Below are 13,839 nucleotides of genomic sequence, written 5' to 3' on the forward strand. Positions count from 1 at the left end.
CTCAATTCCACCCCTTATCTGTGCTCTGCCTTTACAATAGTAACAAACTGGGGATCTCTACATGTCCTCGTCTAACTCATTAGCGAAACGTTGCCACAGGCTCTATTTGTTTGTGTTTTTCACCACCTATAAAGGTCTGGCATCCTCCCGTCTGCTTAATGATATCTTAATGAAATACAGACACACTGTATGGCTCTTACAGCTGTATATGATGTTTTATTAAGTATGCTCTGAAGCATTGTGGGTAAACTTGCATTTTACCATGAGTGCTGTGTATGTTAACTGAGTAGTATAGCCTATTTGTGTGTGTGTGTGTGTGTGTGTGTGTGTGTGTGTGTGTGTGTGTGTGTGTGTGTACTACATATACTATTTCAGTCATTCTACTTCGAAATTTCACGTTTAATTCAATGTGTTACTTGTCGTTTCTTTGTAATTATTTGTGAAATTAGCTGAGTGAATTTTTTTTTTTTTTTTTTTTTTTTTGTCAGACTAAAACTAAATGTAACTATTTTGCTTTATGGCTGCTGTTTCTTTTCCTCACATTACAAATAAAGAGTCTCTTATGCATGAGTGAAAAAATTCCCGGATACTTCTGAGAGACTATTATTTTGCCTGGCTAGCATCTTTCCATCTCACTCCTTATATATATATATATATATATATATATAGTTCTTTTTTAATGTTCTTTTTTTAAAAGCATACTGATTCGTCTCCTGAGAAATGGCAGCGGATATCTGGATATTCTAAAACAGATTATGTCCATCTGAAACACTTTACTCCCTGTTAGAAGACACAAACTGCTCCGTGCCTTTACCTTTCGCGCTTGCCAGAAAAAAAAGATTATTTACAACTCTTTGAGTCTGACAGCGTCTTTATAGAGGACGCCATTATTTACTGTAATTCCTGACTGTTCACACATGCTATATTATCTTAGACAATGACAGCAGGCCAAACAACCGCTTAGGGCATCAGTTCTCAAATGAATGTCTTTGACAGCACCAAGGTGAAATGGAGCAGTTTACGAAATGTCCCAAATGGCACCCTCTGTGTTCACTATCCTATACTTTGCCGCATGGGCTGTTAAAAGTTAATTGGGTCCAAAACAACTTTGGGTACCACTGACATTTTTCACATATTTCTTGGATAATTTTTTTTCTTCATATTTCTCTTGCTCATTCTCTCTTCTCCCTCATCATGAGTGTATATGCCCCTACTGCTGATTGGCTACAAGTGTGTTTTGGTGCTTGGTCTGATCCACTTTCAACAGCGTTTCTCAGAAATCGTTTACTGCACCTTTAACAGTGAAGCGTGCCATTTTTTTTTTTTAAACCAACTGTGACCAATCTGTCATGTTTTGCTCACCATCATGTCATTCCAAACCCATAAGACTTTGGTTAACACAAATTCGAAACAGATTAAGATGCAAGTTTTAATGAAACCTGAGAAGTTTCTCTCCCACCATTGAAAGTCCAGGCAACCAAAAATCCAAAAGGTCCAGATCCTGTATCATTTGATGACACCTCTATGTCCAAAAGGTCGTAAAAATGAATCCATATGAATTGAACCGTTTAATCCAAGTTTTGAGAAGAGATACAATCACTTTATATGATGAACAGATTTAATTTAGGCTTTTTATTGACACAAACACGCATAACTAGAGCGCATCACATATGGTAAAGATTAAAGCTTGTGCTTGAGCATGTCTGAGCTTCCATGTTTACCATATGTGATTTAAGTATGTGTGGCGGTCATTGTTTAGATCTAAATTAAATCTGTCCTTCATATAAAGCGATTATATCTCTTAACAAAACTTGGATTATATGACTGCTCAATTCATATGGATTCATTTTACGACGCCTATGACATTTTTGGATCTCCGAAGTTTTGGTTACTTGGATTTTCATTGGAGTGACATAAAAATTGAAGATTTGTTTTTCGAAAATTCAAGTCTTATGGGTTTGGAATGGCGTGAGGCAGAAAAATTATGACCGCACTTTCATTTTTGGGTGAACTATCCCTTTAAGTAATAAAAATTTTGGGGCAGAATTGGCGCACTTACTGCATTGTTTTGTCAATGGAAAGAATCCTTGATATGCATCATATATTTATAGTTCCCCCTTAGCTTTGCATGTTGTTGTAAACAGAGAAAGGTTAGAGTAGTATTCGGCACGCAATGGAGGCAGTCTGCTAAGTGATCAGCGCTTGTAAGGCCTCTCTATCCAACACTGTAACCAGAGAAGGAGACAAACTTTCAGTTGCTGAAATGTTGCAAACAGATGCCGCTGTCCCTGTCCCTGTAAATCACATCAGCACCTCCTGGTGGGGAGGGTGCGATAACCCTTTATAACCTCCTATGCTCCGCGGGCACCGACTGGACTGGAATATTTGTCGAGATGATTGGGACTGCGGCGCTGAGAGAAGCGCGAAGCGTTGTTGTGCAAACTCTCGTTCTCCGAAGCGGATTTCCGCAGAAAATGAGACGGAAATTGCCTCTGCTATGACAGGTTTGTCATCTCATTGTAGCTTTTATGGACTCTGCAACCTAATCTAAGACACTAAAGTAATACTTATGGTATGTCCGAGTGGGCTGTGATTACGAGTTCCATTCAGGCCGAACGTGTAGGTTGGAAACCAGATCTAGACATTACATGGACACTTCAAAAAGGAGGTTGTGTGGAAGTAGGAGTGGTTGAATGTAATTACATTTTGCCGTTTTGTTCTCTGCCCTTCCTCAACTGCACCCATGACGCATTGGGCGCATAGTATATCTCTCCTTTGTAAGCCGTCGGATTTACATGTCGTGAACTGTTGTATTCTTGGATGTGGGGTCTTGCACTCATCGCTAGCCAGAAGAGTAACTTGATCCTAGAGCATTCTGTGTAATTTCTTTCAAAATGTTCCATGGGAAACCCAACACCAGATGAAGGGCTTTGAGACCTAAAAAAAAAAGCCCATGCACAGATGTTTCACCCCTAGATTTGCACCTCCTCTCCACCTGTGTCTTTATATATACACCATCAGAGAGTTTCCTTTATGAAGTCACTCTGTGGTCAGTTGTTTTCTCAGAGAGTGGATCTGGTTTTGTTAATGCTCCTGGCATATTTGCACACGCAGCGTCTGCTATGACAGAATCACATTATGATTTCTCTGCATATGCGGCACATCGCTGCAGCTCAGTCACGATTTTGTTTTGTTTTCATTGTTGGCACTGCCGCTTATCTTGGTGGATGATGTGCAGGTCTGTTCAAAGGTTTCTGTGGTTTGGTTTTATTTACTGTGTCTATTTTACTTTGTCAAGGTTGCCTTTTTTCTTTTGGACACAGAGGACAGGTGTTCCGCCACAGCATATCTTAGAATCGTGTAGCTTTATAAATAATTGCAAATAATTAACTATGCATTGTCATTTGAACAACTAGTCAGTTGTAATAATTTTTAGTTCAGTTCAAGCCAGATGTTGATTCGGTAACTAATTCATTGAAGAACTCGTCAAACCAATTTAAACCAGTAACTTGAAAGAGTTATTACAACCAACTCATAAGAGTCATTTGTTCATGAATCGAACTGCACTGGTCGCACTGTGTGTTTGTTTTCACCCTCAACTTAATTGGACCACTCAATAGACAGGCGTGTTTATTTTAAGAGTATACGTTTACATGACAACAGTGTACTAAAATCAGAAAGTTTTTCCTTCGTGTTTTTCGTGTGTGGACAACAACGTTGTCAAACTATCCCCATTCACACGGATCTGCGAAAACGACTAAAAACACTGCATTATGTTGCTAGTCCATTATTTGGCAGTGACTTTGTAAAGAAACGCTATGCGCCTACAGACTGAACATGTAATACGCATGCTCATGATGTCACAGTTTTCACAAATTCGCGTTTTTGTAGTTTACACTGAGACTTTAATGTTATCATTTAAAAAAAAGGCACTTTGAAAACTGTTTTCAAAAGTTTGCATTTTCAGGCCCCCGAAAACGCCATTGTCATGTAAATGAATGGCCAAAACGCCAAAAAAAGTTATCTTTGTTTAGTTAAAAAAACTTTGTCGTGTACACAGCCCCTAAGTCTTTTTATATCATCACATTCAATTCAGACTGAAAAAAAGTTTCATATTATGATAATCATATTAATATGCAACAGAAACAAATTTCTCGACTTATTAGTGTACTTTTGTAAAGGACATTTTGCTTAACATTTCTTTCAAATCTTAATTGTAGCCTTTATGGGACTCACTCTCCAACGCTGAATCTTTCTGTATTATTTGAGTGACCAGTCTGTGTTCCAGCGTTCACAAAGTGAGCCTGGGATTGCCCCTGATTTACGAGATCCAGATTCCTACGAGCTGAATCACAGCCAGGTGCACGATTTCCAAAGCACATCATCCAAAAACCCGTCCGATCAGCTGCTTCGCTGATTTTACACAGATTCTCGTGCCACATCCACAGCGCAGCGACCTAGATTTTCCCTTATTCTCCACACTCAGAGGGACTGTGGGAGCCGCATCTGCCGAATCCGTCTCTGGGTAGACTCTCTCTCTCTCTCTCTCTCTCTCTCTCTCTCTCTCTCTCTCTCTCTCTCTCTCTCTCTCTCTCTCTCTCTTCTCTCTCTCTTTCTCTCTCTCTCTCTCTCTCTTTCTCTTTCTCTCTCTCTCTCTCCGCTTCATCTCAGCTGAGAGCAGCACGCGTTCAGAGTGCATTCTCTCTCTGTCAGCGCTGTACCGCACGGACTGCTCCTGCACGAGTGCTTCATCACTGAGCTTGACCGGCACAGAAACCCTCACCAGCAGCGCCTAAAGCCCTAGAGACACACAGCGTGCTTCAGCCATGCTCTTAGGTGAGTACGGTTTACACTCAGGGCAGCGGCATCGATTTGTCTGCACGCTTCTTTTCCCATGCAATACAGCGGTGAACATCTTAAAGAATGTGTCGGACTGGACCTGCCGTGATTCCAGATATATAGTTGAAAGCAGCTTGTGATTTGTTCTGTTTCGCTTTGCTCTGTGTGTTTGCCAGGGGAGCTGAGCTTTGAAATACGACTGTGCTCTGGATTTATGTAAGAGATCCTGTCAGCACCATTGTTTTGTTTATGTGGGTTAAGTTTGTTCCAATACTAATACAGTGCGCCTGACACCAACTTCACTGAACAGACTGGCTGAATCCTTATAGCATTAAAGACAATCGATAGCTCAGTTAAAGATCAGAAATGTGATATTATACTGTACCTGATGGCTTACAGTATGACCAGATGTTTCTATTAATAGCTTTGTCTTTGACAAAAGGCATTTAATTATCTCTCTTTTTTCATTTTAAAGTCTTGAATTGTTACTAAACAGTTAGATTAAGCACTTGATTTTTTTCCTATATTAGTTTCACTCTGAATATATTGTATCCAGAATTTGCTCACGTAACCCACACCTACCAGCTTAGAGCGTGTGCTGATCGCCCTCGTAGCGTGACATTGCTGCTTACGTGTGGGTGTTCGTGTTCAGTCGGGCTCCTTCAAAAGCTCATTGATACGAGCGAGATGGAAAGCCTCTCTCAGGAGCGTCTCGTTCGATGAAGTACTAATGCAGTGTCAGATTCCAGAGGAGTGCGACTTGGAATAATCAGGCGTGTCTGTGGGGAACGGAGGTTTGAAATTGCTGTTGATGGTTGCTACGCGGCCGTCTGCCAGTCTCCCGAAGCCCCCCGTGGAGAAGACCTGGGGGGCTCAGCCCTTTGCCAGAACTTTAGCAGCTTCGTTAAGCTTGCAGCTCCTTTGCACTAATGGAGTGATTTAAGGAAATGAGTTCAGTGCAAGATGTTTTTTTTTATATAAAAATATTTTTCCTCCCTAGTTTATTCTATAAGTGAGCCTATAAGTAAGTGACTATAAGTGGGGTGATTTGACCGAAAAGAGTAAACACTGTGGCTCTGTGTGTATATCAAAACATTGTCCTGTTTAAGGATCCCGACATAGCATGGCTTGAGATTGGGGCGAGACTATCCGTTGGAGGATGAAGGTGGGAGTACTCAGGGAAAACATAAATATTTGACGATAGTGGCACAGAAATCATTTTTATTTTTATTTACTTTAATAAAAAAAATACATTTAATAAATTGTTTATTTTATCTATTATTATTATTATTATTATTATCAGGGCTTGACATTAACTTTTTTGCCCACCAGCCAGTGAGGCTAATGGTTTTTCAAAAGTTACTAACCACTCAGCATTTTCACTGGCCACAATTTTGACATTGATACAATGGGGGAAAACTGTCATATAGATATTTTTAATATTATCTCATAATTTGGCGGCAGGTACAATAGGCTGCTGTCACTTTAATCTGACACACAGATCCATTATACTGTTACACATGCATTTTCTTTCTCAACTGTTTACGTTCATTTAAAACATAATTGACTGTGTTTACGTGAATACTCGCCAAGACCGGAATTTTGACATTATTTTGGATGTATTTGACTGTTTAAGCGCAATAAGCAGTGAGCACAAAATCTGCGAGAATGTGTAAAATTATGCGCAATACGGGCAATCCCAAACTGAAATTCAAGCCCTGTAACACCAACAATATTCATCTGGAGCAAATGAAAGAAGTGAGTGAGGGGAGGCGGGTTTGTGTGTCAACTCACTGTTGGAGAGATGAGAGAGTGAGAAGCCGCAGCTGGTATCATGTATCTATTATGCGGTGAATGAGTAAGCGTTTCAGATATATTTTAGTATCGATATGTATCGAAAAATCTATGTATTTGATAACACTACATTGCACGATTATTTCAGATGCCTTTTTAAAAGATTACAATTGTGAAATGTATGTATTATATATAAAATTCAACCCGCCAAAGTGGCTAGTCGGAGGGACTGTGTTACACACCACTGCTGAAATACACTCGCATTTAGCAGGTGTTAATGTCAAGCTCTGATTATTATTATTATTATTATTTCTATTATTGATTATGTTGTTTCTTTTTCTCTCTTTCTAACAAGTGCATCATGTTCTGTTCACAGTGTGGAGGTGTAGTACATGACTTCTGATCTCGTCAGTAGCTCGATACAGAATACTAATCGAAAATTGGTTTTGTTTGTCCTCCAGGAATGTTCTTCCTCACCCACTACTACCATTTTTAGTAGTATTTATGCCCACACAGATATATTTAAACATTCACGACATTACACATGCCCAAAATAATGTTCCAAAACAGATTCTGCATCATTTGATTTCAGAACGTAATGTCTTCATTGAGGATGCATTTGCATAATCAGGTTTCTTAAATTGGTGTATACTGTATGTGATAAAATATTTAAGCACTGTATTTGAGCAAATGAGGTTTTGTTGATTTAGGGAAAAGCTAAAAGCGCTCTTTCTTTCTCTCGCTCCCTCTCTCTCTCACTCCCTTGCTCTCTTTTTCTCTCACCGTTTTCTCTTTCTGACAGAGGAATCTGATAGTTGAGTGTTAGAAGCCGAGCTCAAGGATTGCTCTTTGGGTTGCTATACTTGCCTTCTTGAGACCATCTTAATTATGATTCATACTCTCCAATCCAGTTGTGCTTCCCTTTTGACCAGTTGCACAATTATGTTATGCTTTAAAAACATAAAAAAATGCATGTGCATGTTCCTGTTCTGACTTATAAGTATTTTGCATAAAGAACGTGAAAAGAAAGATTCATTGGTACACAGTGGAAAAATGTGTTTTCATAATCGCTTATCTAAATGTACACTTACATTCAAAAGTTTGAGGTTGGTATTATTTTTAATGTTTTCGAAAGAAGTCTCTTATTTTTTACCAAGGCTGCATTTATTTGATCAAAACTTCATTAAAACAATAATATTGTGAAATATTGTTATGATTTAAAATGTAATTTATTCCTGTGATGCAAAGCTGATTTTCAGCATCATTACTCCAGTCTTCAGTGTCACACGATCCTTCAGAAATCATTCTAATATGCTGATTTCAATGAAGGTGCTCAAGAAACATTTCTTATTATTATCAATGTTGAAAACAGTTGTGCTGCTTGTTTTTATTTATTTTTTATTTTATTTTTTTGGAATCTGTAATACAATTTTTTCAAGATTATTTGATTATTTAATCAGAAGAACAGCATTTATTTAAAGTCTGTAAAAGTTTTTATTGTCACTTTTGATCAATTTAATACAAGCCAAGTATAAAACTTTTTTTCTTTTTTTTTTTTTTGAGTAGGAAAGTGACCAAAGATTAACAAATCAAAATTAAGAGGACAATAATTGAACAATAACCATAAATAAAGGCTAATGACAAGTGTTTAGTTTCGTGCATCCCACCGTACTATTGCTGTGATCACATTGTTTTCTTTTGACCGATGCTGTAAACAATTTTAACTTGATGACACGGGTCTCTGGAATACTTGGAATATTATTCTGTTGTCAGATACAGTAAATAATTTCTTCCAAAAGGTATGACTGTATGACTTATTTAAATTACTTTGGTGAGATGCATTTACTAAGAACAGAAATGTAACAATTCATACTCCATATTTAGTACTCTGTACAATTTTTTTTAAATAACCTTTACTTACCTTCATGTCGGTCCAAACCTGTATGACTTCATTTCTTCTATTTCTTCTATTTTGAAAAATGCCATACAATGAAAGTCAAGGGGGTCCAATGTTGTTTTGAGCTCCAACATAGGAGAAAGAAATACAGCCATACAGTTTTGAAACGACATGAGGGTGAGTAAATCCCTTTAAGCTCAGATCTATCAGTATGCAAAACGAGTGAGACTTTTAGGTCCATTGTTTTAAAATATTTCCAAATCATTAAGGGAAATAAGTTTGCAGGTACCAATTGTCTTGTGTTGCCATGGTAGACTGCACTGATATGCATGACAATTACCCTGGTCACCATTTGTGGACCTGATCTCTCGTCTCTTATCTGTAATTAGAGTCGAAGCGCTCTTCCACGCTTCACTGCGAAGTAATCGTAATTGCAAACATTTGTTATAGCAAACAACTCTGTCAGCAGTACAGTGATAAATCTACAGGCCTCTCTCATTGACCTTAGGTTAATACAGCCACCGTTTTGGTTTTAACTGATGCAAAAGTGTATCTCCTGCCCAGGAGGAACGGCACGGCAGACGTACACAGCCAATATGTCAGCCGTAGCTTTGAGCGATGCAATAATCCTCTCAACAGGATTTGATTTGCATGCCCTCGTATGCTTCACACTGCACTGAATATTAATGCCCAATACTGTTTGATAAAGTAAAATCAGAAAATACATTGGGGAGAGAGAGAGCAGTCACTTGGAGCATCGGCCCACGCGTCTCGAGAGCAAACCTTCCGGGGCCGATGCAAGGTACGTTTCAAACCAGCCCTGGGGGTTTGTTGCGGCGTGCCATGTTGCCAACGCTAAGAGCTGGCTTTTAGCAAACATTTGAGATTCTTTGACCAAAAAAAAAAAACGCCTAAAGCACATTAGCACGGGTGGCCGGAGGGGGCGGTCTGTCTGTCTATGTGTCTGTCTGCTCAAGGGATGTTGTTACCAGAGAGAGCCTCGCTTGGAAACAAGCATTAGGGACGGAGTTTGGGCTCAAGCGTGACAAGAGGTTCTACTGTTCCTACTGTTCCTTAGTCTCCATGGAAACCACAGAGCTGAAACAACAAGTACTGCCGCTGGTAAAATCACTTTATGAAAGTAATTTGCACAGCAAGAGTGATGCGTTCGGATACAACCACGTTAATGGCTGCAAACATGAGCGTACTCTTAAGAGGGTGATATTTACGTTTCCTTTTTTTGACCATTCTTGCGTGTTAAATACAAAGACAGCCCAATTGGATACCGCATTAACTTACGCCAAGCCACATGAAAAGAGCAAATGTGCGTCATTTAATCCCAGCTGGCTGATGCTTTTATATGGCAATCAGGTGAACATGCTTATTTTGAATTCTATCGCTCGCACTTTACGGGAGGTTTGTAAATGCAGATCAGTTTTCAGGGGGCCTTGTGTCACACACTGAATCTGACATATTTCGTTCTTAGTGTGAATAATGAAACAAGCTCCCCCTGTCATGTGCCAGAGATCCTGTGACAGCACGTTTTAATGATCTTGTTATTGTTCTTTGCAGAACAGATGTTGGTGACTTAACCGTTGTTCACGTTTTTTGATCCCCCTTTTTCCAAGCATTACCGTCCCCGTAAATCTCTGTGTTTGATTTGCGCTGCATCTATTTGCATTTTTGTAAGCTTTTAATGATCATAGCTGCTTGCTAAGCCAAAAAACACTGTTATTGTTGCTCATACTTGAGGTTTAGTTTTAGGTTTTTCTGTTGTTGTTTTTTTATTCAGGTTGTAGCTTATCCGATATGGTATGATCCCATAGAATTTTGCTGGGTCATTCTGGGTTTATAAATCACTTGGGCTCCAAAGCTTCTGAGTTTGTCGGTTCTGTTGTTGTTTCGATCCTCTTTTGGAAGATAAAAATCTTGCGTTTCCAGTATACTCCATATATATGCATATGATATGAATAAAATTGAGTGGAGTAAGGTCTTGTGTGACCATGGGTTTAAATTGAAAGTGGGTCCTGGGGGGTGAGCTCTAATGACTTGGGCCTTCAGTAGCAACACCCTTGAACACCCTAGAGAACACTCAACCATTCCCATTTAGAACACTCGACCATGTTAAACTCCACTCAGCGCACTATAGCAATCAATCACATAGCAACAAACAACCAGAAGATGTTTGGATTGCGGCAGGAAATTTTGCAAAAGCAAAACCACTCACGTTTTCTTTTGGAAGTGTAAACACTTAGTTCAATTTTACTCTTCCCCTTTCTTCATCACAGCTTTTAATAGTTTACTGTGATATTGGGAGGAATTAATGTTTTTTGTCTAGATATACAGTCTTCTGAGAGTGCCTAGGGAAACTAGTAATCATATTATTGACAGGCTGCCAACATATCAGACATTCTCTGCTGAAGTGTTGTGGCTGAATAACTGTACAACGTCTCCTTTATCTCTTTCTTTCTCTTTCTTTCTTTCTTTCTTTCTATATTTCTGGTGGTTTTGCTTTGGTGTGCCATGCTTTATTGTTCTGTGAAGTGAAGACCATGGGACTAATATTGTTGGTGGTATTTCTTTCATGCTGTTTTTCGCCAACATTGCGTAGCTGATTCATGTCTCTCACCAGGCTGAATATTTCCTTTCCCAACCTCCCCAGAGTGGACACAGATTTAGCTGCGGTCCCTTTGCTGGCACGTCTCAGTGCATTGAGTTCACAGGTGTCCAGAAAGCAGGTGATGGATCTCTTGAACGTTCCCAGTGCATTGTCTCCAGTTATTATCCTCCTGAGAACCTCTAATCCTTCTGTCAACACAAAAGTATATCTCACTGAACGATCAATCCCTGGACACGCAGATCTCCTGCATTTCATTCTGATGGTGAGGGTCTGACAGCTGTGGATTCTGGCAGTGGGATACAATGCATCTTCTAAGCATCCAAACACAAGAAGTTGGCTTCAGATTTTGCCCTATGATTCCACCTTCTTCCTCCTCCTCTTCCTCCTCCTCCTCTGTTTCTTCTAGCCTTTATCTCTCGTTCCATCCGTCATCTCTTGCAGGTGGATTGAGTCAATCTCGATGAGTCACTCCTGTGTACATATACAGAGTAAAATAAGAGTAAAAGATTCACCACCCACTATTCCACGGGGCGATTGAGAGAGCGAGAGTAACCTTCCTCGCTATAGCTGAAATACATCTGCTCATTTGCACTTTCACTCGAGGACCTCGCTTCCATTTGCACGCTCACTTTTAGTATGTCCGCCCCCTCTCTGGAGAACAAACACCAAGCTTCTTCTCGCACACAAATGTGCGCTTACAACTGAAGGAGGGGGCGAAACTTTACCATCATCTCTCACAGATATGTGTTACAAAACAATCTGTAGCGGTCTGGTTCTTGTGTTTTTATTACTCAAAAAAACAGTACTTGAGATAAGTGAACCCATTTAATTGTGAAGTACCCTTTGAGTGCACTAAATGGACAGATGGTAGACAATTCGAGAATGGGTTTTGTTACATTATCTTTGTTTTCATTCAAATAAAGCCAAAAACATTTTTAGTATGCAAAGACAAATGTGACTGACTGGATACAGGATTCTTTGATGAATAGAAAGTTCAAACATTAATTTGATTGTTTGTTTTTTTCTGTAACAATGTAAAAGTCTTTACTGTAACTTTTATGCATTCTTGCTGGAAAAAAAGTAACAATTTATTTTAAAAAGGCAAATCTTACTGACCCCAAAACTTTAAACATCAGTGCATATATACAAATATATTTCAGATTAATAGAAGAAATAATTGACAAATTAATCAATTATCATAATGATCAGTGGTTGCAGCCCAAATACTGATTGGCAAAAAACAGAATGGCCATTAAGCTAATGAGATACCGGATGAATTGTTATTCCTGTAGCTAGTTAAAGTTTTTTAGAGATCTTCCCACAAACTCTTCAATCTATTTCCAAAACCGTTGGTTGTGTATTCACGGAAAGATGGTGAGAAAAACAGTGCCTCGTGAGAATGCTGCATTGTGACCTGTGGATGCTCTTGTAATTCCAAGCTGTTCATTGCATCACCTGCCAATTTCTGGCAATGTAATCATTCCCTGTAGCACAAGGACACACGCTCGCAGTGAGGCATGATTTCATTTACCCCGTTGTCAGGAGATTTTTATTAGAAGCCACACCAACTTCGTTTTCACAAATTGTGTTTAAAGGCACAGACTGAGCCCGTTCTGTCTCGCTGTGATGCGGACCTGAAGCACTGGCTTGTAAATCTGCATTTAAATTGAATTTAGGACATTATTAGATTTGCCTGAAATAGTGAAGGCTTTGCGTGCGTTGTCTACATGTGACCGGCTCCACACAAAAAAAAAAAAACACACACACACATTTGAGCAGCTGTGTCACATTAAGTAGCTTCATCCGACTGTGGTCACACATTATACCTGCTTCTAGCTGCGATGGACAGCCTGCGATATCACTCTTTGTGTCGTCTAGCCTGACAGAGAATGTGCCAGAATTATGGCCTCTGTTTACTTTTCAGCACCACTTATGATCCATGACTGACTTCATAAAGCCATGTAAGCTGGCTAATAGTTAGTCTATTCCAGTATCATATCAATTTACACTAGACAGTCAGGCAGTATCAAGGCCAGACTTATTAAATCCAAAAATATGTTTGTGAAGTCAACATGAAATCAAAATTGATACTATTTACCTTTTTCTTTATATAGCACCATTGCAACTTTTGTGTATATCTTAAAATTGAGACAATTGCTACTTTAAATCACAGTGTGCCTTTTTCTCAAATCTCAGTAAGACAGTATCCATATGATTATTTATTAATTTTTTTCATATTGCATGTTCTTATCATTTAGAAATTTCAGATTATGGAAGTAAACGGGTTGCAAATTGCATTTTATGTTGACTTTAACATATTTGTGAGTTGTTGAAGCTGTGACCTAGCAGACCTAGTGCACAAGCTTGAATCTGACTTGCAACATTTATTGATCTTTTGTGATTTCAGAGCATCTCAGTGATTTATTTATTTATTGACCTGATATTTACCTTAGCCAATTATAAAATAAAATACTCTTTTTGCATCAGTGAGCAGTTTTGCAGCAAGTAAATAATTCATTTAAACAGATTTGTATAGTGCAGTGCTCTAACGCATAGTTCTCTTTTAATATAATTACTATGAAAAAGTGTTTTAGACACTCAGTGCATCAGCTAGTTTTTTAACATGTAAACGTGTTGTGTGGGTGGTGGATCGAGAGCTGAACACCGGTATTATAATAGCACTGTGTCT

At 38.9% G+C, this 13,839-nt stretch overlaps 1 protein-coding gene across 10 annotated transcripts in view; it reads left to right on the plus strand.

The window, feature by feature from the left end:
• znf385b (zinc finger protein 385B) overlaps window positions 1-13,839 on the plus strand; it is a 125,769-nt gene that overhangs the window by 60,491 nt on the left and 51,439 nt on the right. The window contains exon 1 of one of the 10 annotated variants that reach the window (XM_079880515.1): window positions 2,385-2,504. The exons of 8 other annotated variants lie outside the window; for them this stretch is intronic. In XM_079880515.1, the coding sequence (XP_079736641.1) occupies window positions 2,498-2,504 (7 nt within the window). In that variant the 5' untranslated portion in view covers window positions 2,385-2,497. Of the gene's footprint in view, window positions 1-2,384; window positions 2,505-4,664; window positions 4,837-13,839 lie in introns of those variants that run through there. One more of the 10 variants, XM_079880522.1, reaches the window with a different exon arrangement.

The sequence above is a fragment of the Squalius cephalus genome (genome assembly GCF_949319135.1).
Source record: "Squalius cephalus genome assembly, chromosome: 9".
Taxonomy (NCBI): domain Eukaryota; kingdom Metazoa; phylum Chordata; class Actinopteri; order Cypriniformes; family Leuciscidae; genus Squalius; species Squalius cephalus.